The sequence below is a fragment of the Parambassis ranga genome, chromosome 5 (genome assembly GCF_900634625.1).
Source record: "Parambassis ranga chromosome 5, fParRan2.1, whole genome shotgun sequence".
Classification (NCBI taxonomy): Eukaryota; Metazoa; Chordata; class Actinopteri; family Ambassidae; genus Parambassis; species Parambassis ranga.
In genome coordinates this window covers 7,274,985-7,302,772 of record NC_041026.1, presented here as the reverse complement: position 1 = coordinate 7,302,772, position 27,788 = coordinate 7,274,985, and the positions used below count along the sequence as shown (strand labels likewise).

Genomic DNA, 27,788 nt, shown 5'->3' with positions numbered 1-27,788 from the left:
CGACTGATCTTTTGGACTCCCCTGATAGATGTTACCCTGGCAACAAGTACTCTTCCTTTTATTAAAAGAAATGTTAATTAAATATAAAATAAAAATGTTTTTTTTTCTGCATTGAAGATCTATTACCTCTATCATATTCATCATATCCATCTGTTACCTACAAGATGATGACTGCTCCATAGATTACTGTTTACCTAAGTGATAATAGTGAATCCTCCCTCAGGACTGATGGTTTTCAGCCTTATATATGACTCACATACAGATTATAAGTGTCCTGATTCCTGTTATCTTCCTGTTTGGCACAGCACAACCGCCATGACTCTTCACAATCTGCACCTGCTTATTGCAAGAATCCCTTTAGTAATGCTCGGCTAGAAAGAATAACCATCTCCTCCCTCTCTTTTTTTTCAGATTTTCCGCAGAGCAGACAAAAATGGTGAGTAAACACTGTTCATTGTAATGAATACACGCATGTTTCCCCCACATTTTTCCACTTGTTATTGTGCTTCTGACAATCTAAGCGGTGAGCGGAGGAAAAAGAAAAAAAAGGATTTGCATGAATGGCTCTTCAAGCGGAGCTTCCTCCCTTCTTCACGCTCGAGCAACTTTTTTCCTCCCAATTAAAGTGATGCTAAGATTCTGGATTACAGCCAAGGCTGGAAGAATGTGTCACATAAAATGAAGCAGCTCTCTGTCACTGTCAACACATGACTAGGTGCTGTTTACAAATTAATGTGAGTCATGTTAACGCAGGCGGAGCCAAGTTATTTTCTTCCAGCAATGACTTTATTAGTGAGTGCACACAAGATCAGTTTGCTTCTCATAGTCAGACTTTTGTGCACACACACACAGTCATGTATTCTACACATTGGTCTGTGTCTGCAGATAAGTGTTAGTAATAGGGTCTCGACACCGTAGACCTTACAATGTATATACCATTTTATACGTGGTATACATACATGATACACAGACTGCAGTTTGATCCTGCTTGCACCCATAATTTTCTCTTTTCATTGTGTCTGATTAATGACCCTGACTGTGTCTGCACAGTGTATATTATGCAGTAAGTGCTATTTCTTGCCATTACAATTCAACCTCTGTTCAAAGAGGCTGATTTTGCTTGTGCAGTGGCAAAAGGGCCAGCGCGGCATCTGTCCTGCAGCTATTTATTTCTTGAAGCTTTCGCCAATGACTAAAAGCCAGGCTGAGATTGAATCTTGTTCAGTCACTTTCTTCCTTTTTTCCCCTTGGCTTCTTTTATCTCTTCAGTGTGGGTTCAAAAAGTACGCTGCTTGTTTCTTTTCAGTGGCTGTGTTAACTGGCTGGACTTCTCCAACATGACCATGATTCCTATAATCATAGCTCACTATCTGCAGATCGTGGCATCTTCATGCTGTGAACAGGGAGATCATCTGTTAAAAATGATTGAAACCATGTATTTGACATAAATAATCTAATAATGAAAGATTACAGAAAACGTTCACTCCTTGTGAGCCAACCGTTGTTGAATTCCTGCCCCTCCTCCCTGCTGTTCTTCGTTAGTTTCTCTTTTTCTCCACTTGATCCGATTTAATATTCTTCCCATACTGTACAGATTGTATCAACCACTGTTTTTTTAAATTAAATTTCACACTTATTTCACATACTTGTAAGTCGTCTAAACAGACGTTCATTTAGCCACTCCATGAAACTGATGATTAACTAATTGCTACAGACACTCTTGAAGTCAACACACATCTACACTTTATCAGGAACACATGAAAAGTTTTGTCATTAGGTTTATTTAATGTGATTTGATTGTGCTTCACTGTGCTTCACCTCCCGATCTGAACCCACAGCCAGGCGCTGTGAATACAGCGAACTAGCTCCCTTGTTGGCGAGTGATACAAAACATCATGTTACAGGTGTAGAACTAAAAGAAAGAGGCATTGAGTTACTGTATAGGCATGAAAGCAGTACTGAAGTAACTGCAAATATTCTCAGTAAACCCTGAATATTATTATAGTGCAGTGCTTCAGTGATGTTGCAGTCATAATGGGAGTTTTGTTTTAGCCAGATTTTACCTGAGGCATTGGCTGGGCACCACACTGAACAAGAAGCAGAAATGGAGACGGCTAAAGATTAACAGTAAATCTCTGAAATGGTTTTCTGCAAAACTGAGTGTTGTGGTATTTTATCATTAGTATTGATAGTGTTAATTCAGAAATTTGAAACCGTACCTGAAGTGTGTGACTTCACTGCACTGTTTGTGTTTATGTCCATAATGGCACAAAAGATTTTGTGCTTAGTGTCCTTGAGATGCAAAGCTGACTCACTGAATACTACTGAACTGGTAGTGGATTCTTTTAGATAGAGATTTGGAGATTTTTAGATTACAGAAACTGAAGTCCTACCTTTAGCGCAAAACCACCAGGTGAAGAACCTTTTGCAGTAATAATAGCTGTTCTTGCCCTTTTCTGTGCCTCGGCTGATAAAAATGCCCTGCCCAAGAATCTATTTCTTTTTTTCTTTCTTTTTCCTAATACTAGATGAAATAAGGTGCCAAAGCAAATCAAGGAGAAGTGTACATCAACAGAACATTGTGGCGTTTATGTGGTCTGTAATCAACATGCCGCAAAACAACAATTACTTCACAACAGCTCCCAATGACGCGTCTTGTGCATGATAAATTGTTCTGTTCCTTCTTAGCCAGATATATTCCCTGTTAGATTTTTATTATAATGAGCTCGGCTGAGAGGACTCTCATCACTGATGCAGTTTGTGCAGATTTTGTGCAGATAGAGAGTATACTGCTCTGCTCATTATGTTTCAGTAGTAAATAGTGTTGGGATTGGAGTATATTTAAAAAAGTAAAGATGGCATCTCTACAATACAGTGTAGTTGACAGTTCAAATATTAAATGAGCTCATTTGAATTTATGATGAGAAACAAATATTTTTATTGACCCACTGGAAAAAGATAAGAGCAGTTTTCAAAGCACTTTCAGCTGCATCGCATGGTCTTTATCAGCACATTTAATTTGTTCCCTTGTCATGAGATAGAAAGCTCTGTTGCATGTTGAACTTTACTCCACAACCTCTAAGAATTTTATTCTTATTGGCAGAGAAAACCTCCCTTTATTGGAACATTAACTTTGAGCTCATAGAGGGGGACCTCCTCCTGATGGTTGGCTAGGTAACGAAGGAAAACAGAAGAAGGAGAGAGGGGATGAAAGAGAAGAAGAGAGGAGAACACTGCTCAGTAAATCATGTCGGGGTCCTGCAGCAATGTAGACCTGAAGTAGCATAGCTGGGATGATGGCTAGTATTGGCTATGCTTGACTACTAGTTTTAGAATTGTATTTTGATTGTACCCAGAATGCCTCAGCCATACACCTTAAAATTTGAATAGTTATATCAGACTGAGTGTAATGTTACATTACTAAATACTATTTGCTAAGCTTGTCAGCGACCTGCCAGCATGGTGGTCGTCTCCTCTGTGGTCTCTTGATGTCTCAGCATGCTGTAAAATATTATTGTAGAAAAATCTTCTAAGGGCATCTGACATATTGTGTACGGTATATATTGGGCATACTAATAATCTTCTTGGCGTTTTAAAAGGCTATTGGAATGCAGCCATAGTCTCAGAGCTGCTGACTTGCTATAGACAGTGTGCGATGTACAGATTGTAAAAGCCCTCTGGGGAAAGTTTGACTTTGAGTATAATTGATAATACTGCCGTGACTTGAAAAAGGAAATGTGTAGATTTAGAGTGTGAATAATTGTAAACTGGGACAATTCCATGTAGATATATGTAGGCTATATATATATATGGGTGATGTCCATTAGCCAATTTTAATGTACTTTTTGTTGCAAGAGGTCACTTCAGCTTTAACAAAACTTCTTCTATCCTACATTTTGCTCTACTACAGGAAATCACCAGTCAGTGTCCAACCATTAGTGAAATGGAAAATCTCGAAGCAGCACTGCTGGCTTAAATTAGGATATATGGAAAACAAAAAATAGCTGCTTCAGACTTCCTCACAGATGGCCTGGTGGAACATATCCTAAGTAGAGCATTGATACTAAGAATACCAGAATCGGTTGGGTGTAGAGTACTTTGGAGTTTACCACAAGAAGCAAGACCCATCTCTCTTGGAAATGCTAGCTGCTATTGAAGCTGTGATGCATTCGTGGGGAATTTATAAACCACTTAGGAGAGTATGCAATGGGACTAACCTTTGGAGAGATATGAGTGCGGCCTACTTTGTGTCCTACTTTACAGGCCGTCCTCACTTTCTCACTTTAGTTCTTGTTTACTCTGGTCTTGTAAGCACTTAGCTTTGAGTAATCTGACTTTTTTTAAATTGTAAATAAGAAAACAGAGCTTTTCACCATCCCCACATTGTCTTTGGAATCATTTTTCTCCCCAGGAATATCCCAAGAATCTCAATATTAAAGAGATTTATACTTTCTTTTTCTGTCAGAATCCAATTTCCTGCATGGCAATGTGTTTAGATTTGGTTTAATTTTAGAGAAGGATATTACACAGTTACTGTGGAACACATATGTGTTCAGCATACTGGCAGTTTATTGTTTTTAAATGAAACAGCTGCACTGACAGAATAGCTTTAGTGTTAAGTAGTTTGTTGTAATTTGTTTCTTGTTTTAGTTTTTCCTCTTATTCTTGGAAATAATTAGACATGCAAAAATGCTTATTATTTCCATGTCCATGTCCATGTATTTTGCTCGTTTCAGAGCACTGCATTTCCGAGGATGATCCATTTGTCTGTGATTAACTGTCAAACTCGTTATTTGGTTCTTCGCTGGCTGCAGTAAAATCACATTACCTTCAAATTATCTGGAAATATGAGAGCAACAATGGCTCATAAGTTCATAATAAAAGGCCATATGAGTGTTTTTGGAGTGGGTGATCTACTTTAGAGAAGGCATATGCCAGTGGGCCACGCATGAATGATTTATTAATTGAACGGCATCAGCTGGCATTTGGGATGTGAATCTGTTCAGTAACTGGATACTGCAGCCGCGTTAATAATGACTCCAAAGAGGTTGTAAAGAACAAATGAAAGTTCTTTTTTTAAAAACGCAGAATTGATTAATGGCTAAAGGATCTCTGGCTGTTGCCATCTGCCTAACTCCCAAGGAAGAGTGGAGCTGAATCAGCTCAGTGACACTGACGATGACCACTAATGGTGTGAACTAATAGAAATATGCAAAAAGGAAACTGACGCAAATAAGTACAACCAGCATACTCAGCCTGATGATGAATAATGAAGCTGTATTTATACATCATAAATGATAAACATCACTTCAGAATAACGCTTGACTGAATCAGAATGTCCCATTTGGCAAATGAGTGTTGCATCAGTTCCTCCGTCCGCCTGGCTCATCCTCATATCCCCCAAGTCATCAGAAGAGATGCATGTGACAGATGTGAGGATGCATAAATTGGAAGTCAGAGGAGACCAGCAGGTATGACAAACACATAATCCCCCCACCGGATAGCAAATCTTATTCCTGATGCTTCTAATGCCATCTTTTGATGCCACCTGTCACCATCAACACTTGAGATTTATATTTTAATATTTGCTGCCAATATGGATCAGACATGTAGCTCTACATCTGCTGCATGCCCCTAAAATACAGCAAAAAAAGGACAGCAGCACTGTGGCAGCATGGGGGTTAATCTAGGTGGGAAAAAAAATGTAAATCATATAGATGACAGGGTTTTGTGTATGTATCCTGGTGATCCTCTTTTAGGAATGAAGACATTTAACCCAGAACTGTCACAATGAATAGAGGAGACTGTCAGTAGTCATCTTTAGTCCATCAAGTGATTGAATGTCACTTCTGAGTATTACTGCTGTCTGTCTACATTGGCACTCCAAATATAGGAGTCTTCCCACAGACAGCAGCATTGAGGGGAGAATGAGACATGTGGACAGCTCTTTAGTCTCTTGAACAAATCACAAATGGCATCATAATTTAAATAAACAAAACATCAACTTAATACTGGATTTAGACAGTAACACAAGCTCATTAAAAAGCTCAGAAAGAATTCAAAAGGAAAAGGTTACTTTCATGCTAACAAAATGTTCAGTATGAGCTCCTTTTTTTATTGTTTTAAAAACAGTGTGCCATATGTAGTGGCACCTAGTGGTGAGGTTGCACATGGCACTCCTTTCCTGCTGCGTTTCGAACATTGACATTAAAAACTATGGACAAAGCTTCTGTGACATCACCCGTTTGTTTCTGAAGAGCTGTAAATTCTGTGAAGTTGGCCATTTTAACATGGGAGTCTATGGGAAATGACTCGCTTCTGGAGCCAGCCCCCCAGCAGTTGTGGCGTGAACTACAAGTTTTGACATTTCCGCATGGGCTTCAAGTCTGAGCCCCAGAGGTTGCTGCTAATTCCTGTAGACATGTCAAAATGGCCACCTTTAAAGCAGAAATAAACATCGAGGATTGTGATTTAATTTTTCTCACCCATTTTGAATATAAGAGCAATTAAACATTATGTATAGGCTGCTACTTTATTGCAAACATTTAAGTCTGTAAAAACAGTTGAAAGTCACAGATGATGACACTAATTAAAATATACGTACTGCTCTGTTTTCAGTGCAGAACAAATGCAGTGACCCAAATTGGAAACACATATTTTTCTTAAAAGCACAAATGTTTAAAGTCCTGAAAACAGTTTGTTTACCCTCTTCATGTGGAGAAGGAAAAGGCATGTAAAGAAGATATGAAGTCAAAGTGGGCCAGCACATTATCTAAACCAGCACATTACACATTCTGGTCAGGGGTATTGACGATCAGTGTCACCCAGGCTCCGGCTGAACAGATGGTCTTCAAGCCGGCCCTGGAGTTTTCTGCTTTGTTGAGTCAGCCAACTAAAACTCTGTGGCGTATTAAACTGCTCTCGTTTTTCCGTGTCTTCATATTGACAGGGGTTAGATTACTGAAAGAGGTGACGAAGCCAGCAGTCATTGTACACCCAGAAGGTTTACAGCCAGAGCCAAATTATAAATTAGTAGTGATGGGTTCCAAATGGATCCAGTAATAGCATGGCCAGATGATGACAGAACCAGTCTGTTTTCCTGAATTCATAGACATACTTGTTTGTGTGTTTACCCATCGTGGTGCTGTTTCAGCACTCATCATTTTGGCCTGTGATTCAGTCGTGGTTGATCAGTCGACTCCCTCCAGTATCGGAGTGTCTGGCATCGTTTAGAAACCTTTTACCATAACAACCTTATCTTTTCATCTGGACTGTTGTACAAGGATTAAAACATCTAGCAGCTTCTGCCTGGCAGGCAAACTAATGACAGATCTGTGTAATGTGTGCGTGCAGACAGATTGATTGTAGGCTCTTGAGGGAGTGCTTCTTCACAGATGACAACCAGATTATTTATCTTCTGCCATTGATTTCCCTCAACAGTTTCTGTCAAAACAAGCTGAGCTCACAGTTAACTAGCCTTAACGACATCTGCTCACATTCTGTACTTTCTCTCTGTCAGGGTTTGTGGTGTGGGAGGACACAGTCGCAGAGAGCAGAGCGGTTAAAATCCAAAAAAGTCTTTTATTTAAAGGCCAGGAGGGCAAAACAACACCAAACTAAAAATCACACTAATAGTGGCAAAACTGGGTGAGGCGAGAACAAAACACTAAACTAGCAAAACAGGAACAAAAAACATGACATAACCTGGATAACGTGGCGTAGCGTAGCATGGCATGGCATGGCAAAAATGGAGACAAGACCTAAACACAAGCCCCTTGAGTGATGACGAGACAAACTGGCAGAGAGTGCAGGGAAGACAAAGACTAAATACACAGGGACCAGGAAAGACAACGAGACACAGGTGACACACATGAGGGCAGGGCTGGTAATCAACAAGGAGGGAAAACACAGGAAGCAAAACTCAAGACAATACACAGGGAGGACAGGGCTACCAAAGTAAAACAGGAAACACAAGACAAGACTAGACAACTAAACACAAACCCAGGAAAACAAAACACCAGAACTACGGGAAAATAACAATAACTAAGCACAGATTAACTAAAAACCCAAAACAAGGACATCCAAAACCATAAATAACACCAAGTCGTGACACTCTCATTGTATAGTAATAATTTTTATAGAAGTATCACTTTAAAATGAATCCTTATATGATATGCCATGACAAGTCCTGCTCTGACTGGGACAGTTTACTTTTTTTGAAAGTGGTTTAATGTTTGGTAGTTTTGAGCAAGGCTGAATTGGTTTAAGTGATTTATGAAAAAAAAAGTAGAATAAAATATTGACGTATGATAATTTTATAGCTGTTTTTATGGCGTGTGTGTTTTTGGCCATGGTGTCCAGAGGGGACAAAATGCATAAAGTGAGTATAAATGATGTCATTTATACAGTAACAGAAACAACAACAAAAATTTGACTTGAAAGAAACCATTGTGCAAAAACCCATGCCACCAGCTGTAACTCAGCAAAAATGATCAGCAAATGGAAAAAAAAAATGCAAAACATGTACAAAAAAGGCATAGGAGGGCACAAGGGTTATAAATAGCCTTAAAAACTACTAATCCCGTTCACACTTAATCCAGCTAGAGCAGGATTCGGACCGTATCTGGATATATCTGGATAGTTTTTTTCTGAGTCTGAACAACGCGAATCTGGATTTTTCCAGATTGTTTTCAATCCACCTCTCAGAGGTGGATCTAGCCAGATTGGCTTACATCTGGTTCAGGTCTGAACGCAAATGCAGCTAGCGAATCCCGCTAGCTAGGTGATACCTCCAGGTTCACAGGGACAGTGTCCGGGTCGCGTACAAAAGCCGTATGTAAACAACCGTCGAACTACGACAGCTTTACCCCGAGTTTATTTTTGACAGGGCTACAAAGGAATAAACTGCTTTTTAAACCGAAAGACTCTGTATATTACGAGGCGCCACCTAGCGGTTTGGAGGACAACAAACAAGCTGGGTTAAGCTGAAATGAGCGTGGACACGTGTGTGAAAATAGGTCTGAACGTATCCAGCTTAAAGGCTATCTGGATTCAACCCTGCTCTAGCTGGATTGACTTTCTCCAGTGTGAACGGGGCCTAATGTTTTCCTGATAAAACACCTGATAACAGGTTTGCATTTCCAGAGAACAAAGTAACAGGGATGGAGGATGGAAGGTGTATTAATAGTTAAAATACATAGGTGGTAGCATTACATGCTTTGAAATAATAATAGACTGTGTGCAGGTTGAGATCATTTCTCTTTATTAATGCAGGCCTGTACTTCCTCTGTGTTTTTCAGACGACGGGAAGTTGTCATTCGATGAGTTCAATACTTACTTTGCTGATGGGATCCTGACTACTGAGGAGCTGCAGGAGCTCTTCTACTCCATAGATGGACGAAACAATAAGTATGTTTTTCCTTATTGAACAAATGGTGATTTTAAAGGCAAACTTATATGTTTCTTTTATGTTATCGGTCACAAGCTACATGCCTCATAGTCAGTAAAGCGAGTCCTTCAGCTGAACTCAAGCAGGCTGAATTAATGTTTACCCCCTTCTCTGGATATAAAACTGTGGGCTACAGCAGCCACTTCAAAACCCACCTGTCTGAAATTGCAATCAAAGAAATCAGCCTCGAGGTAGCTGCTGAAATCACTTCTCTGCTGCGGAGGTTTAACTCAGTGCAGAGGAAAAGACCATTTCTCTGCTCTGTCGTGGTGTAAGTAAGGGTTTAGGTTTCATCCTTTATCTAAAGCCAGTTTTTTTATTGACTTTGGCAGGATAGGAATTTGTATTCATGAGACACTTTGCAACTTTTATCATTCCAAACCTTTCTGTTTGCAACACACACTGTCAAAACTGTTTGTATGGGTTGAGGTAATATAATGAATTCACTGTGATTGGTGAACCCAACCATACACACACACTCACATATCAAACACACATAGTGCTGTGATGTGTTTAAGTTTCATTGTAAGAATTTTTATTTTTTTACGCCTAACCAATTAGACTGTTTGGCAACAGTAAGCACCCTGTATTCATGTTGTGTTGTGTTGCCAGTTCTTCCATCACAGTGTGAAAAAAATTGCTTTTGACCATGCTGTTAGGACTGTCACTGATGTGACACAATACCTCTCAGACATCTCTAACCACCGTCCAAGCTTTGAGGCAGTTGGCATGATCAGAGCTCTGATGTCTAATTAAAGGTCTTTCTTGCTCTGAATAACAATCCTGTTAATTACACGGTGAAGGAAACAAGCATTTCCAAAAACCTGGCTTTGGTGATAATACTTAAAACACAACGACTATTCCCTGTCAACTCAAAACAAAGGCTAAATTATTGCTTTGGCCGTTGAAATGACAAAAAAGGAGATGTAAGAGGACTGTGAATATAAAAATGTAAAAAAAACAGGGACTGACAAAAAGACGCAGGTTGTTGTTGCCGCCTGCAGAAGCTGTGTGGGCTTTTTTAATAACACAATCCATTAACCAGCTTCGCTAATAGTTTGTGTCGTATGGTGAAAATGACCTGTGAAATGCCATTAAAGCCATACATACAGTAATGGTACTGCCTTCAAACTGTGCCACTGAGAATAATAATAACAAATAGGTATGGATTTCACTATTGAATTAAACATAAATTCAGTTTTAAGAATAATACCTTATATCTGTGAATAAGTTAAAGGTAGGGTAGGAGATTTTGAAAACTCAGTGAGAGTCAGCCAGATTTTGAAAGTAAACACACGCCCCTTTCTCTTGGAGTTCACCCCGAAGCCACGCCTCCCAACCAGTCTCACAGGATTGGCTGATGTTTTTAGCGTTTTTTTAGCTTCCACAGATGATTCATGTTCTTCGTTTTAAAGTGAAACTGCCGAACTAATCGGTTGCTATCAGATTGTAAGGAGAAGTTACACTTATTTAACAAAAATTGCATCAGAAGGAAATTTCCTACCCTACCTTTAAATGAATGCTGGTACTACTGACTATTAATGCTGTCCTGTGTCTTGTGTGTGTAACACTCCTTACAGTCAAACAGATATTAAGAGCAGCATGAATTTGTCTAATTATCAAAACACTTTCCCAATTTATCTCTGCCCTGCAGCAATCTGGACACTGACAAGCTATCAGGTTAGTGGGAAATCTGTCACAATACGAATTTCTGTGTTAATACTCACATCAGTGCTTGTGTTGTTAGGTGAGTTTCATATTTGTTCATATCCTGTTAAACATTCGCTGAGGGAATGATTCCTGCTTTTCTACATTTGTCATGTTTATGTTATTTTAAGCTAAGCAGCTACTGATGGTACCCTGACAAGGAGAAGGGGTGACTGATAAGTTTGTGGCCCAACAGAACCTGAGCTCATCAATTTATCAGTACAGTTCCCTCTTACATTTACACACAGAATGAACTGATCACATCTTTGTAGAAGTCGCCTTCTTACACCTCCAGAAAGAGGTTCGTGCATCATCACAGAGCTCCTGCTTCATCTTTAGTTAAGAGGTACCAGTCTGAGAGCACCCAATCGGGCAAATGAGTTCATTAATGGCCGCCATCGCTGCTCTGTATTTGTATGTAATCTGAGCTCACTTTGCCGTCTGCAGACCACAAATGATTCAATCACCCCATCATATTATACAGACAGGAGATGGTATCAATACTCTTATCTTCTTATCCACCACAAGGCAGATGAGCAGATCTGACAAATGTTGACATTTCAGAGAATCTGCTTGTTTGGTTTAGATGCTTTTAAATCCTTTAAACCGATCTGCTCTGTTTATATATTCCTTTTTTTTTCCTTCAGGTGAAAAAGTATTATGAAACACATAGAAAAAAAACATAGAATTTAGATCTATTGACATATTTTCAATCAACCTAAAAAGACATGTGTGTCAGATGACCTGAATAAAAATGTACAAAAAAATAGGGCAGAGACCGGTAAATAGCAGTTGTACCCAGAATAAAACTTGTGCATAATTTATTGACTGGGGAATGGCATCTTTTCCATCCTGCGTCAAGAGACGTCGACTGTTTTCCACAACAGAATGTTCTTCTTGTCTCACTGAGCATTTATCAGTCAGTGTTGAAGATAACTAAATCTAACCGAGGGGGGTGTTAAGGTGTTTTGTTACCCCATTAACCTTTGGATCACATTGTTGATTGTGTGCCATGTCAAGTGCACTGCTCTCAGTAAAATAGGGATTTTAATTAAGTAGGAACTAATTAAGACCGAATTCTTTCTCCACTTCACTGATCTACTATTAAAGAAACTTTCCCCACACTTACTTTACTAAATCTTAAAAAAACTTTATACAAACACACTGTTTTTTCAGTTCTATGAATTGATAATTATATATATATATTATATTATATAAATGGGTATGATTTCTTCATAACCGCAGGATACATTTAGTACAAGATGAAACCCTTCAGCTTCTGTGGTGATTGAGCCACAGTTAAAATAATTAAAACACATTCATTACGTGGTAAGATGAGTGTTACACATATGGCTGATGGTTTCTTCCAACATGGTTTGTCAAACAAACAGAACAGATATTTTCTTTTTACCTCTAAATATATTTTCACCACCTCATGGTTTTCTTTTAATTGGAATCTGTCACAGCAGCATACAGCATCCACCTTTCAGAAACAACTTTTTATTGTTGTGACATTGCGGTGACACTGACAGTTTGTTTCCTATTCTGTTAGATTATTTTTCTCAGCACCTTGGGGAGTTTCTAAACGTCCTCTCAGCTCTGGAGAGCCTGAATGTTGCCATTTTAAAGGCGATGGATAAGACTAAAGAGGTAAGATCGTAGCACAATGCATGATGGTATTTATTATTATTATTGTTTGGATTAATTGTACCTAATTTGTACTACACCCATGTTCATTTTTAGAGCATCTGTATTATAAGATGCCAGCCAGAGGTATCACCAGCTGTGGAAACTGTATGTTTTATAATACCCGCAAACTGCTGGGCTTAGAGGACCATTTCCAGCCACATGCACCCCTCTAATGTAACCAGGGCCCAAACTTGTCATACAGATTTAAACTACCCACACTAAAAATATTTTATTTTGTGTGGTGAAAATTATAGCAAAGTTCCGTTGTTTGTGTTCCAGGTGTTGTTGCTGTGAAGAGAACAGATTTTCTAAGCCTTATTTGTTATCTTGCTGCAAACAACGTCTCTTTCTAAACCAAAAAGACAGTGCATGATGACCACAGTCTCAACAAAAAGGACGGTGCAGTTTTCTTTGTGGAGTTCAGGGAAAGTGCTACCTAAAGGTCAACCAATATGAGTTTTTCTATGGCCGATGCTGATGCCAGCTTTTTGGCAGATAAGTGTGTCTGATTTTCTTTTTCTGTCCATCTGATAAAATATATAACAATAATGTTAATAACGGCTAGATAAGACAGATACTCAAATAATTGTCAAAGTTATGGTCTGTTTCTCCAATCTGCACTTTGCACCAAGTCTGGAGGTGTTGAAACCTTACACATGGATGCATGTGTGAGAGAGCTGGTCCACCCTGCACACTGCCAGTTAGTCCTCTGTTATCAATAACATCATACCCAGACAATACTGTGGCCTTTAAGAATTTAGCCCTGGATTTTGGTACCCATATCTACCTGCATGATTCAACTGATTAAAGGCACAATCTTATCATCACAGTGCTTCATTACTATTACTTCATTACTACCAACATTCCCATGGTCCCAACACATTCCCAAAATCTTCTCTCTTGTACCTAACCAATTAAACATAAAGGCTTGGGAGGATAAGACTTTAAGCCTTACAGCTACAGAGAGGCCTCACAACTCAGTAAAGTACTATATTTAAGTATTGTAGTATATATTCTAGTGCAACGTATGGCATTTGTTAGTTCAGTGCAAGTATGATACAATGTGATTACAATAACAAGAGTGGCCACATTAAATGACTTTCTTTGTGGCTCTGAATGGGAGGTGGATCCCCTCACTGTGATTCCACAAACAGGTTCTTAATAACATGCACACAAAATGAGGGGTTTGTGCTATAAATGTGCTTAATGTTAGATGATGATTCTTGGCAGCATCAGCATGTACAGATTGAGCCAATGCTGCACAAGTGATGAATTAACAAAAGAGAATTTAAAAAAAAGGAAACAACAACAAAACATTATCAGTCACAGGCAGATTGGGACATAAATACAGCCAATGAATGTGAAACAGCTCAATGCAGTGCATTACCTATACCAGTGATGTCATATGAAATATGTATTTTATCTCTTGTTGAACAACAATATTCACTCTGTAGCCTAACATCCAGATCAGAGAGTCTGGACAGATGGGGGCCACAACAGCTCCCCAAAAACTGATTTCAAGACATGTTTAATGCCCCCTGGTGGCTGGCTGCAGTATAGGTCTTAAACGCTGCCTTCTCCATGTTGGTTGATGGGACATCAGATGAACTCAACTACAAACTGAAAGTACTCCTTTCCCAGATATGTTTTTATCACACTGATTTTGATTCCCACTCTTACATATCTATACATCATTGTTTGAATCTTTTTGAAAATTGTTCCTGGATGTTTTGAAGTAATTATCTCAAATTAGGCACTTTGGAAAACAACAATGCTTGCTGAACACAAAGAGGGGAAGAGCTGCGTTCTGAATAATTATGCTCCCAGCCTTAATTAGATCACCTTGCTTCTCTCTGTTCTGGCTCTTTTTTTTTTTTTTTTTAAGCTGTCGACACAGGGAAATCCTCAGAGTATTGTGCAATAAGTAGTTTGCAGCTGTGGTCTGTCAGTGTTTTGGACCACTAATCCCATGATGCATTTTCAGTGGAGGCTACTTGTCAGTATAAGTCTTGACAAAGAGCTCTGCATTGTTACTTCATTAGCACATTGCTATTCCTCTGAGAATGGCTGTAGTTAACTAGGAGAAGTTATTAAATCATCTCTTTTTCCATTCACCTCTGTGTGGGGTGTCTCGATCCTTTTGTCTTCTTGTTCATTCTCTGTGTTCCTTTTTTCTTTGAAGGAGTACCAGGGTTCCAGTGTGTTGGGCCAGTTTGTCACCAGGTTCATGCTAAGAGAGACATCCAGTCAGCTGCTGTCTCTACAGAGGTCCCTGCAGTGTGCCATGGAGGCTGTGGAAGAGCAGAGCAGCCCTGCACCGTCAGTACCATAATCTAAAACTGTCTGTTGTGTGCTGATTACAACACATTATCTTTGATGTATTACTGTCTTGGACAATGCCCAAGCAAAAAATCCACACTGGCTGAGTTCTGTGCCAAAGCAACTCTTGTCAGCTATTTTCACACTGATGTGCAGATGGAGTACTGGTACTGATAATCATCTAAGAGTTCAGTATGGATAATGATGGATAGGTCTCAGCCAGTATGGCCGTAGTGGGAATTTTACAAATACAGAGGTTCAAAAAGTAAACTTCCTGTGACAAAATATTGAATATGCAAAAATGGCATTTGACTATATCCATCGTCATGGTTACAGATGACAGCTCATTTTACTGTAGCAAAACTGCCACATTGATCAAAGTTATTGTATTGGGAACAGAAGCATTCACTCCCCCCCGTCATCCTCCCACACATACACCAAACAAGCAATGACGCAAAAAACCAGGACAAACAGAAACAACAGTTATGAGGTGACTTATTATATTTACCTCAGAAACAAAGGTCGGGACCTCGGGGACCTCAGTTGTTCACCTATGGCAATGCTGTCGTCATCTTGGCTTTATTGCTGAAGGGGAGGGGCTGCAAGCCAATTAAATTTACAAACGTTTGAAGATGTCAGCTGAAGAAGCTGCAGCGTTTGCTGGGATGGTAACAAACTTTAAGCAATACAGATCTTTCTAAGTTTTTATTTTTTGGATTAACGCCATTAGCAATTTAATTTAATTTTGGCTAATTTGACTCAGTACTAAAAAAATGTAGCACTAGTGGTAGCTCTAACTTACTGTCATTACCAGAGTGCACAATCTGCAGTTTAATTTAATACAGTTCTCAACACTGTGGACACAAATGAAATAGGTGTAACTGAAACTACGTTTATTGGGCTATATGTTTGTCAACTACACCTTTATGCTTCTAAAATTAAAATATTGCCAGTGAAACGTATCAGTCCGACCTTTATTTGGCTGTTTTCTATTTACAATGTCTGTCAAAAGCCCTGAACACTTTGATTAGATGGAAATTGTGCTCCTGGAATAAAGACCAGCTTGGGATTTGTTGGACCACAAAGTATGAGTCATTGTTTGAAATGGAATCAACTGATTGCTGCTGTTTGCTATGCAAAACAGACTCCTGTTCAGTAATTTGAATATGTGTCGACCAGAGATCTCAGCACAGGCTGCCTGAATTACTTTGATACGTTTCATGAGCTGAAATCTCACATCACATGATCAAACCTTTCAAATCACTGACAGTTCTACAAACTATTTAAATAACGAGGATAAATTTTTTTCGACATTTTTCCAGGCTTAACAATTGGGCGGCATTGGATTGTTTGGTGCACTGCATGTGTCTGGGCTCAATAGAGCTCTCCTCTCTCTCCTCTGGGTGCCACACTGGTATTATTGGAAATAATAGAGTGATTATAGCCAAGGTGAATTATTGAGAGGGGACTGTGGGGAGGCAGAGAAGGAGGAGAGGGATGATAAGGTTGGCAATGACACAGAGAGCAAGTGATTCACAGAGAAAAGCAGAGAAGTAACAGAGGTATTGAAGAAGAAGACTCACAAAGGGCTTTGATGAAAAGCTGTTTTGGCCTCAAATGAGTCTTAAGTCTTTAAACAGGTACGGACTTTAGAAAAGAGAGAGTGAGCTACAGGAATCAGTGATAAATGGAGTTAAACAACAAGCAGCGTATTTCTCTGTTCTCTGCTTCGCAGCAGTGGATTTATGGCTGTTGCAGTGGCCTTTGGGCTCCAGGCTGATCTCAGCATGAGAACCTCCTAGCAATGCACTCCCTCTGCGCTGTCAGCGTGATGCTGTACACACACACACACACAATACTGTGCACACACAAAGAGACAACAAAAGGAGGAAGAGACTGGCACACACTAAACAAGAACAAACAGCATTTAGGCTCACAGAGAGGCAGATGCAGGAGGAAAATGAAGTGTCACACTCTCATCAAAGCGGTTCTCCCCCTTCATTCTTTGCTTATAGCACAGCAAACTCTTTTCCATCAACAACAGAGCTGTGTGTGTGTCTGCCTGCAGGGTAATAAGCCCTGGTGTGTGTCCGACCCTCCAATAAGCGTTTTCACCTCTATTCTAGACTCCTGCTCCCCATCTCTTGCGCTGAGCTGTGCCTTTTGCATCACATATGAACCTATCTCAGTTTCTGATTGAAATCAATTATTAATGTATCCTTCTTCAGCCCCCCCCCTCTCCCTGTATTTCTCATCAACATCTTTTCCCTTCTTCTCAAGTCTTCTGACGGTCCTCCTTAGCCTGGCTACAAACAAGAGAATTTTCAAACCTTAAACATAGGAGACCACAGATATAGGGACGATCTCAACAGATTTTTTAATATTATAATCCTCTGAATATACACAATAGATGACTATGAGACCATACACTTGCCCTTTGCAATACTGTTTTACTGTGCCGATTCAAAAGACACAAGATCTCACAGAAACCTTTCAAGAATACAACAAATATGGAAGACATTTAATTTTGTCACATGCACCATCTTGCATTAGACATTGTAAAGGCACTCATGTTGTGGCCACATTTCTCCGAGTTGGTCACTTTTTCTGTGTTCCATTTGGCCGTGCTTCGTTGCCACCATATGTGTGAGCAGTGCACGTAACTTCCGGTTAGTGTCCAGTCTGCATGATTTTCCTAAGTTGTTGCAGCAGCTGCACTTCAACCGGGAGTCTGATCTCAAATACCAATCAGTGTCATATCAGGGAAGCTCTGACTTAATGAGAATCAGTACAATAATCACATATTTACAGTTGATTTGGACAAATAATGAGCTGCAGCAGGCCTCCAGTCTGGCCATGCTCCCCCAATCATTGGCCAAATACAGACCCAAAGTCTGGCATGAAATCCTCTAGTGTGTAGCCAGCCTTAGTCATTCTTTTTCTTCATCCTGTTCTTCTCCCCCCTGTGTGACTCCCTCTGTCTGCTATATCTCCAGCTTCCCCCCCTCCCTCACAGTCCACTGACAGTTGCTGTCTTTCTCTCTCTGATGTTTGTCTCCCTGGGTCTCCACCGCTGTCATGGCAGGAGAGAGGTAAAGGCACCAGAGCTGACAGCGGTACAGAGAAATGGCAGGCGGTGTGGTCGCAGGGTCCATAATAACCTGTGTATGTCTCCATCAGATCCCTGCTCTGGCATCCTGACCACAGGTAAGAGGAACGTTCGACTATATTTAAACTGGTAAAAGGAGAAATGCAATTAGCCGGCATTATCTGTGGCTGAGAACTATTGTTCACCAACCTCTGCCTGCAGCCTTCACTACACAACAATATTTTAGAGATAAAAACATTATGATAATTATTGTTTTCTGTAACAGCCAAAGATTACCAATAATGAGATGTGCTCCTAATTGCCCGTCACTGAGGGAAATTGTGTTCATTCGTGTGTACGAGGATGATTCCCATCACTGCTATTAGTGTTGTGCATAATTGGAGCAGAGAGTACAGACAGCTTTTCCCGAAGACTTTTTTCACCTACACAGATTCTACTGACATTTTCAAGAGATAATTATTTCAATGTTAAACCTCATTTACTTCTTTTTCACTGTCATTGATGGAGCGAACGTCTAACAGAGTCTGCACTGAAGGGATGAACTCAAAAACTGTAGCAGGTTGATTCTGTATCATATAAAATGGTTCTATGTTCTCATACGTTTAAGACATTTGTAAATTAAATCATCTGTTTTTGTCTTTTAACGTAAACCATCGTCTTATACATGCCTACAAGGTCTCCTACATTAATCAAATGCTTAAACAGAGAGCAACTGCAAAGAGTCAAAAATCATAAACGAGCTGCACGAGCAGTGTATATTAAGTCAATCTGATGATTTCATTTTGTGTCGTCTTCAGGTGTCACCGTGGAGGATGGAGAGAACTGGTGCTCTCAGATCAACAGGCTGCAGCAACTGCTGGATAAACTGGAGTGTCAGGTATAAATTTATGTGAACAATAATGTTTTTTTTTTTGTTCTTTGTATCTTGATAATTGTCTGCCCCCCACCGTGTGTACAAGTACAAAGCTATGCAATGTCGAAAACTGGCGAAAACAAAAGCGCACCTAAAAAGGTGAAGAGCTGGTGTGTGACTGACTGTATAAACAGATTTGTTATTGTTGTTGCCGACCTTGTCTTTTATGCTAGCAGCTATTGTGCTGTTATATTCTTAGCTTTTATTCATCTCACACAGTGACTATTAAAATATATATATTCAAGATATAACTAAAGTACAATGTGGATTCAAAATGTTCTACCAGGAGCTGAGAGCCACAGGTTTCTGTGTAGAAACTGCACTGCTTCTTTCAGTATTGGCTGCTTTTCACTCTGTTCACTCTCAAGAAAAAAGTGTATATGTAAAATGGAATCTCTGAAGGTTAACTAAATGTAAAGCTTAATATTAGACCCGGTGATCACCCATAAAAGAAACACCATGAAAGCTCTTTTATGAATACAAATATCTATCACCACTGAATTAACTAAATGGACTTAATCTAAAAATACAATTATAAAATAAAATCACCAAGGCCACCCACCCTCATTTTGTTCAATGTGTGATGAATTATGCAGAGAAAATGCAAAATAGAAACACCTAATGGATTTGTGTTTCACCGGGCAGACAGCAGACTCTGCATATCTGTGTAAAAACCGTGCGTGTTTGTGGTGGTCAGAAAGAATAATGGATGCACATCATGTGAAAACACAGTGCATCTGTCAAACACAAAGCACCGTCATGTTTCTCCGCCTCACCCTGTGAGCCTTCCTCACGACCGCATGAAAGTTTCTTTCATGCTTTCCTTCCCCATCTTCTGCTCCATCTCATCCTCTCCCTGTCTGCTGTTTTCTTTATTAACTCCTGTTACTCCCGCCTTTTGATGTCCACCCCCCCCCCCTCCCCTCCCTCCTTTCAGTTTTAAAGCATTTCTGCCTTTCCAGCCCTCCAGTTTCGTCAACACAGAGGGACTCAAAGTGCAATATCAAAGCAATTCATAACCTGCAGGATGTTCTGAGTGCAATATCCATCCTCAAACACTGTCACCATCACACACCTTATGTCCGTGTCGCTGCCAGCTGAAATGCCACAGAATGAGTTCTCTGCCTCAAAGGTTATGTTTCCTGTATCCACACAGAGACACACTCAGGGACCATAACCCTAAGGACTGACGTCTCATTCTGTTATTACATTCATAGCATTTCATTGTCTGTAACACAGTGCTTTCACAGAGTACATACACCTTCAGGATATGATCAACAATGTGTGATAATAGAATAGAATAGAAGTACTTTATTCATCCCAAGCTGGGAAATTTCGCTATCACAATATAAATATAAATAACCTACATAGAGCATACAAAGAATGTAATGAGATAGAAAAAAAGGACTTTGACCAATATCGCCTCAGAAATGAAACAAATATACCTATGACTTAAAACGACACAATCCTGGAAACTTGGCATCAGAAAGGAATCCTTCGCCTGGAGGACTTCTTATGGCCTTAGAACAAACAAAGAGGAAATATGATGTAACCAGCAAGACTCTGTTTTGTTGTCTTCGGCTAAGGTCTTTTCTTTGAGGCAACTCCGGACTCAAGAATGACCTTACCAATAAAATTACTTCATGAAGGGAACATGGACAAGGTTTTTTCTTTTTAAAGAATGTATTCTTTCTTCATGTAAGAAGCTTCTCAGATGAAGCTGCATCTGAGCAGTTCTAGAGAGACCAGAACAGCTGTGGTCAGATAATGTTATATACTAACTGTATCTCCCTCCAGAGAAATGACTTAAAGGTAGGGTAGGAGATTTTGAAAACTCAGTGAGAGTCAGCCAGATTTCAAAAGTAAACACACGCCCCTTTCTCTCAGAGCGTACCCCGAAGCCACGCCTCCCAGTCACATGGACGCGCATTACCTGAAGACGAGGTCTGTGACTTCAGCCATCATGCACGTACCTCTCTGGTGCGCACAGAGCAGGAAGAGAGTGACAACCAGCCAATACTCCACGCAGGGAGCTATCGGACTGTAAACAGAAGTTCCACTAATTTAACAAAAAGTGCATCAGAATGAAATCTCCTACCCTACCTTTAAATTCAACCCAGGTTTATCTGGAGTGTGTTTTAGATGTTGCATTGATGTGGGGGATCTTTCTTGCACTGTACTTGGCCCTTCACTGAGATAAGAACATTTTGGTGAGGCATCATATGAGTCATACACATGACTTCTCCCTTTACATACTAAACTTTTCTTACAAGTCAGAAATCTGCTTTTTATTCAGATTTCTGACTTTCTTGTAAGAAAAGTTTTGTATTTGCAGAAATCTGCTGCTGCAGATTTTCTTTGTGTGGGTAAAAAGTGTAATGCTGTGAGGAAACCCTCTCTCCTAATCAATAAATGTTTTTTGGAATTAAACTTATAACCTGAGAATTTAGCATCCCTACCATAGGTACATCACTGTCTTTTCCACTGGCGTGAAACCTGGTCTTTATTTGGAACCTCTGTAAAAGAGACACAGGTTACCGTATTGATAAAGTGTCAATAATCAGCTCCCCTGTTATAGTGTGTTGTTTATTTACTTTGAACATTTTCAGAGTAATTGTAAGGATTTAATTGTTATTTCTTTGTATGTACAGATGACATGACAGATGTCTTTTTCTCTATAAGTTCCTGGTAGACTGAGCTTCTTCTACCTTTCCTGTTTTAGGGTCCCAAGTTGGAGCCAGTGAAGGAGGACACACTGGCCAGCACATACAAGTCTGTAAGTAAAGCTCTATAATACCTCTGCGTACTTCCCATTGACTCCTATACACATAATATTGTTTACCCAAGGGAACGTGTAGACGGCACTTTGTGACACTTCCACACAGGCTTCATTTCTCAGTCCTGGAGAACTAAATTTCAAATTGTTTTTATGGGGTGATGAATGTTGCTTAGTCACTCACACACAAAAAAAACAGCAGCCAGTTTACAAAGCTAACTTTCCACAGACAGTGTTCCACAGCCATCAAACACTCCAAGGTCGAAGCATATGGTGAAATCTTTGCACTGTAATGCTGAAATGTGACGCCTCACTGAGGATGCAGCAACAGAATAATTTTACAGAACTGTGCAGTATTGTTATTGCAGATTAAAGTGCAGACTGAGAAGAAATCATTCTAGTATTCTTTTGCTGATTAAAACATCTCAAAGTTAACAGCTAAGGAGGTTTTTAAGGAGGACATTTTGTTTAAGCTCAGCTCCTTTTCATTCAGTACAGGGAGCATTGCTCACTGTCCTTGTCCCGTCTCAAGGTTGAGATTCTTAGTTCTCTTTTTTAGACACACTTGTTCCAGCTGTGACAAAGAATCAGTATAACAACACTGACAATGGAAAAAATAACTTCCATTGAGGACTCTCATTGAAACAAGAGAGTCACATCTAAATTGTGAGGACAGTTGTCGTGTTGGCATATAGACAAAAGAAATGGTCCACTTGAGAGGTGGAGATGTAAAAACACCCACAGACATGGTGACACAGTTTCACAGTAAAGTTCCTACCTTTACATGTTTGCATATTTGCTGAAAATGAAATAATTTTAGGCTGTCCCTTTCACTTAATCATTAACTCCTAAAAACATTTGTGATTAAATAAACACTCATCTTTGTATTACTATCTTATACAAGAGTTGTTTTCCATGTGATTAATCACGTTGTTAGCTCCAGAAATCAGCCTAAACAAGATAAATTAGCTTTTTATCACAAGAAAATGAGTTCTGCTGTCTGAGGCATAACTAAGATGTAATCTCCAGTTAATGGGATTTAAACATTGTAATTGCAAGAGCTGTTGTTCTCAGACAGGTTAAAACTTTATAATAGCAGTTCTTAGAAAGTAGTTTCACAATAATACATGGCAAAGATTGTTAAGAATAAATCCTGTCTTCAGCTCAGCTCAGTGTGTGACAGAAACCTCAAGAAATTGCAGTGAATCTTATCAGTTTGCATGACCATGGATGGAATGACGATTTATTGAAGTTTTATTTAGCTGCAGCAGTGACTCACTGCAGCTGTGAATTGTTGAGAGTACAGGACACAGGACAATGATGTGGACAAACGCCAATGCAGGATCTCACTTTAAGTACAAGATGAATTGCTGCCATTGGCTGACCTGTCGCCAAGTTCATCGATCAAAGGGACAAAAAGTGTATTATTGGATTATTTCATCTTTTCATTCCCTCCATCAAACATGTTTGTTGTTCAGTGTTCATTCAAGAACAAGTATACTGACTTAGTGGAGGCTCACATTTGAGAAGGGAAAGCCTGCCAGCTGCTATTGTCCTTATCTGTAAAATCTGTGAAAAAACTCCACTTTAAAGGTGTCATGGCAACACAGTTACATCAGCGTAGGTACCAATATTCTCTTATGCAGTCTGCTTGCCTTGATTTTGATCTTTTACGCTTACATAAAGAGTCTTTGAATTTCACTGAAACCACATCAGCATTCATCCATCTGCTATCCTATGGCTGTTTGCAGCTTTAGCTACACTAAAGAAACAAACCTGAAGTGACAACAGTAATAAGTGATGTAACATTTATTTATTTATGTCATCTGCTGTTAGTGACAGGAGGATGTGCACCCTTAGGGATCAGTTCTGGATCACATGTTTGCATCCTGACAGTGTCGGCACACATGCCTACATCTGCGAAACCAGTCATGTGTTGTTAAGGCTGGGATCCACAAAGGATTATGGGGTGCCATCCTGGGCTGCTTTTGTGGGCTATAAAGGCCCTCTACGGTTAGAGAGTGAGCTGTGTCTGCATGATTGGCACTAAGTCAGATGTGCGTTGAGTTTAATGGACAGGATATTATCTGAGGCCTTATTTGTATGTCGAAAAGGATGGCATGCTCCCTCCAGGTGAGGAGGGAGGCTCTGTCCCTGGTGGAGTGGTTAATTGTAGGCTGGCTCCAGCCTCTGCAGTGATGTAGGGCAGAGGAAGCTGAGCCTGGAGGTGAAGCTCTCAGTTTACCTGTTGGTGTACCTCCTCACCTATAGTCATGAAGTCTGGGTCAATCTTTTTATCTTGGGAACAGCCAGCTAGGCAATCCTCCAGAGAGTTGGACATCTCTGCTCCCCCTGTTACTACCACATCCCTGATGGAGTAAGCGGTTCAGAGGACAGATGGATGGACAGACACATAATGCAGACAGGAAGACATACAGTAAATATTCTCACCCTCAAACATCTAAAACTAAAACTGGCCTCCCCGCTCCCCCTCTTCTGTCTCTTGTTGTGTTGCCAACAGAACATCCTGCTGGTTCAGAGGCAGATAACAGTTACTGATGACAATCTGGACAGCTTCCAGAAAGTTCTGAAGAGCTACGTTGATGCCACCTCCGCTCACTCCGACAACCTGCAGTGAGTGTCTCGCTCGTTTGCAGGTTTAGAAATACATCTTTTACACGTTGGCTGACTCAGACAGCATTTTGTCTACGATCATTTAATCATCATTATGTCAGCTTGTGTGTGATAAGAAGCTTGATAAATGATAACTCTCCTCCTCTTTTTTAAAGATTTGAACTTTTGCTGTAATCTGTCCTCTGAGGGCAGACTCTTTCACTTCATATCCTCTTCTTGCCCCCCCTCTGCTTTACTTCTCGATCTTGCTGTCAGTGTGTCTGTTCAGAAGCTCCCGGGAAAGTCGTGTTACATAATGTATGAGTTCTGGCAAGACCGCATCTCCTGGATGAGGTCAGTACGACGTGTGTGTGTGTGTTTTTCTGTGTGTGTTTGTGTGTTAGGTATTGGCAGACTGTTTGGCACTCTTTGCTTTTTGATGGAAAATGTTCCCCACCAGTGAAGATGAGCAGATGGCCCATCTCTCTGTTCACACACACACACACACAGCTTAACTGGTTTAAAATAATTATTTATGAAATACACATACCAATATATTAATTTACATTTCTGAACATTTTGCTCTGACTTCTTGTGTTTTTTAAGATGTCAAAAAAGACTATTTTAGGAAGATGATAAAAATCTGAAATCTACAAGAACACCAAGCATTTTAAAGGAACACACACCAGAATATTCGGGTATCTACATATGGATGTCCAGTTTTCAATTCTGGTGTCTGTATATCTGTTTTTTTTTATGTCAGCAAAAAACTAAAACAGCGTTTCTCATTAATCATACTGATAATAGCCTATAGCTACACAATTAAAACTACAGAAGAGGAAGAGGAGAGCAGCTGAGGTCTGCAGCCATAAACCATGGGGTGTTATGTGTTATGTGTGGTGCACACATGACCCTTCTTTCTAAATGTATGTGACTATAAGCACTCTAGCAGTGAAGCACAGGTAGGCCTGTGTTCATCTCTGCAGTGCTTACTTTTTGAGTTGTAAGCTAAATAAATGAAGTGTATGTGTCCATGTCTGCCATCTTGTCTCTCTGTATGCAAATAGACACACACCATTTTTATGCTGCATATGAACACACTTTAATTTCACCTGCTGCAAATAATGAATAAATACAACCATAACAAGACAGACGAATACTGTAACTCCAGGCCAGCCCTACAGAGCGGTGGAGTTATTTACCTACATGTGATGCTCGGTGCTGTTTAATAGAAACATCTCCACTCCTCTGTTCTGCTGTTTCTTGTGTGTGTCTGCAGCTACATTCAGTCCAACAGCAGTAAAGACTTCCAGCGCTGCACCATCGACATGTTGGAGGATGCTGAAGTAGTATCCACCATGTTGCTCCCAGGTTTGTGTCTCTTTGACTGTGAGTATGTTCACACACATACAGCAGAAACAACCTATACTCATCATGCCTGAGTGGGTCGGATTGATAAAGGTGGTTGATCAGTTTTATTTTCCTTTATTGTGCACAGAGGTCAGCGTCAAATGGATTTAAGACATTAATAAACAGACTCAGGCTTGCTTGAGGATGCATCACATGACCTGAGTATTATCAAGGTGCTTTTTTTCCCCACACAAATGTCTTGATTTGTGTCCATCACCAGCAGCTGTGACAGGTTGTCTGACTGACTCAACATGGCAGCCTGAAAATTTGATATATATATATATATATATATATATATATATATATATATCCTGAAATTCTCCTGACTATAATTCACTTTGGATATTAAGTGTGAAAGAATAAGCAAATATTGAAAAAAATAGGATCTAAATGGGAACGCGGGCTCCAAACATTCGAGGCTCTGTTTTCACATGAGTCGGATCAGTAATATAAAAGGTGTAAGTAGGACAGAAACACAACATATCACATTTTTTTTCCTGCCTTCTTTCAGACGTGGAAACAGTGCCAAACAGGATCCTTGTATCTGGCAAAGTGACTTCCACATGACGCACACACATCCTATTTTACTCGTTATTGCGTCACTGAGTCCTGGACATGTGGCAGAATACCATGAATCACCATCTTGACATTTGATAAGTGGCTTAAATGTAAATATACCTTTAAAAATTGATAGTGTTGACATTATTATTATTATTATTATTGCCTCCTTACATTCTTTGCAGATGCCGTTTGAACTGTGGGCTGCATGCTCATTGCTAGGCGACGATGTATACTTGTTTACTTCCACATCTGCGGCTCACATCCTAATTGCTAATGATTGTAGATGTAAACAAATAAATCAGACACAGAAAGAATAAACAGGTGGTACAAAAATATCTGAAAATAGAAATCTGTAGATTAAGAAAATACAACCAGCCTGAATACGTGATAACTGCTGCAGTAAACGTTAAAACGTCATAAAAACTGCCTCTAATATATGATTTTACACCAGTATATATTGTTTTTCTTTTTTCCCTTTGGGGAAATAAAGCTTTGTAAAGATGTTTTAGTGCTAGCACAGGCTGGTTAAGTTTACGTTTAGGAATGTTATTCTTATGTTTTTCCCCTGTTAAACAATAGACATCGCCCCTCTCAACAGTCCAAAGCTCATATAATAATTTATAACAATAATATATGATATATGCTTGCTAGCAATTTAGCCTTGTTAAATATCACAGTCCGAGCTAGCTGTCATTGGCTGTTATGGCAGCAGCAGTCTGCCCAGGAGTCATAAATATCAAACACGTTTGTATATATTAGAGTTCAGGGAGAGAGGATCTGACAAAATCAGGAGCAGTAAAGCAAGTGCATTGATGCCACACATTTGAAGACTATTTAGACAAATAATCCATTCTGACAAGCTTTGAGTTGGGCCATGCCCTTACCCCAACATTGTGTGGGACCAAAAATCAGGCATGAAATCTCATAGTGTGTAGTCTCACTCAGGGATTACAACCTCATGGGATGGTAATGGCCATAAGGAAACATTGGGGAAAAGCTTCTCTAAACAAAACACCATTAATGGGAGCAGACACGACCAAAAACCACAAACAACTAAAAAAAAAATCTAAAAGACACACACACACAGAGGACGAACACGATGTCTGACGACACACTGAGCTGACACAGAGAGAACATGTGGGCTGTAACGTAGCCCTCGCCCCCCGGCTGCTGGCTGGTGTCCCTCTTTCATGTGTGTCTTAGGATCAAATCCAAGCTTAGCTGCAGCCTCGTCTTATGTGAA

At 39.8% G+C, this 27,788-nt stretch overlaps 1 protein-coding gene across 1 annotated transcript in view; it reads left to right on the top strand.

The window, feature by feature from the left end:
• Positions 1-27,788, top strand: part of necab3 (N-terminal EF-hand calcium binding protein 3) — a 34,248-nt gene that overhangs the window by 3,602 nt on the left and 2,858 nt on the right. The window contains exons 2-12 of the mRNA XM_028407083.1: positions 412-436; positions 9,300-9,408; positions 11,103-11,128; positions 12,708-12,805; positions 15,027-15,163; positions 18,249-18,370; positions 19,070-19,149; positions 21,908-21,961; positions 24,483-24,595; positions 24,851-24,928; positions 25,854-25,945. Of these exons, the coding sequence (XP_028262884.1) occupies positions 412-436; positions 9,300-9,408; positions 11,103-11,128; positions 12,708-12,805; positions 15,027-15,163; positions 18,249-18,370; positions 19,070-19,149; positions 21,908-21,961; positions 24,483-24,595; positions 24,851-24,928; positions 25,854-25,945 (934 nt within the window). The remainder of the gene's footprint in view (positions 1-411; positions 437-9,299; positions 9,409-11,102; positions 11,129-12,707; positions 12,806-15,026; positions 15,164-18,248; positions 18,371-19,069; positions 19,150-21,907; positions 21,962-24,482; positions 24,596-24,850; positions 24,929-25,853; positions 25,946-27,788) is intronic.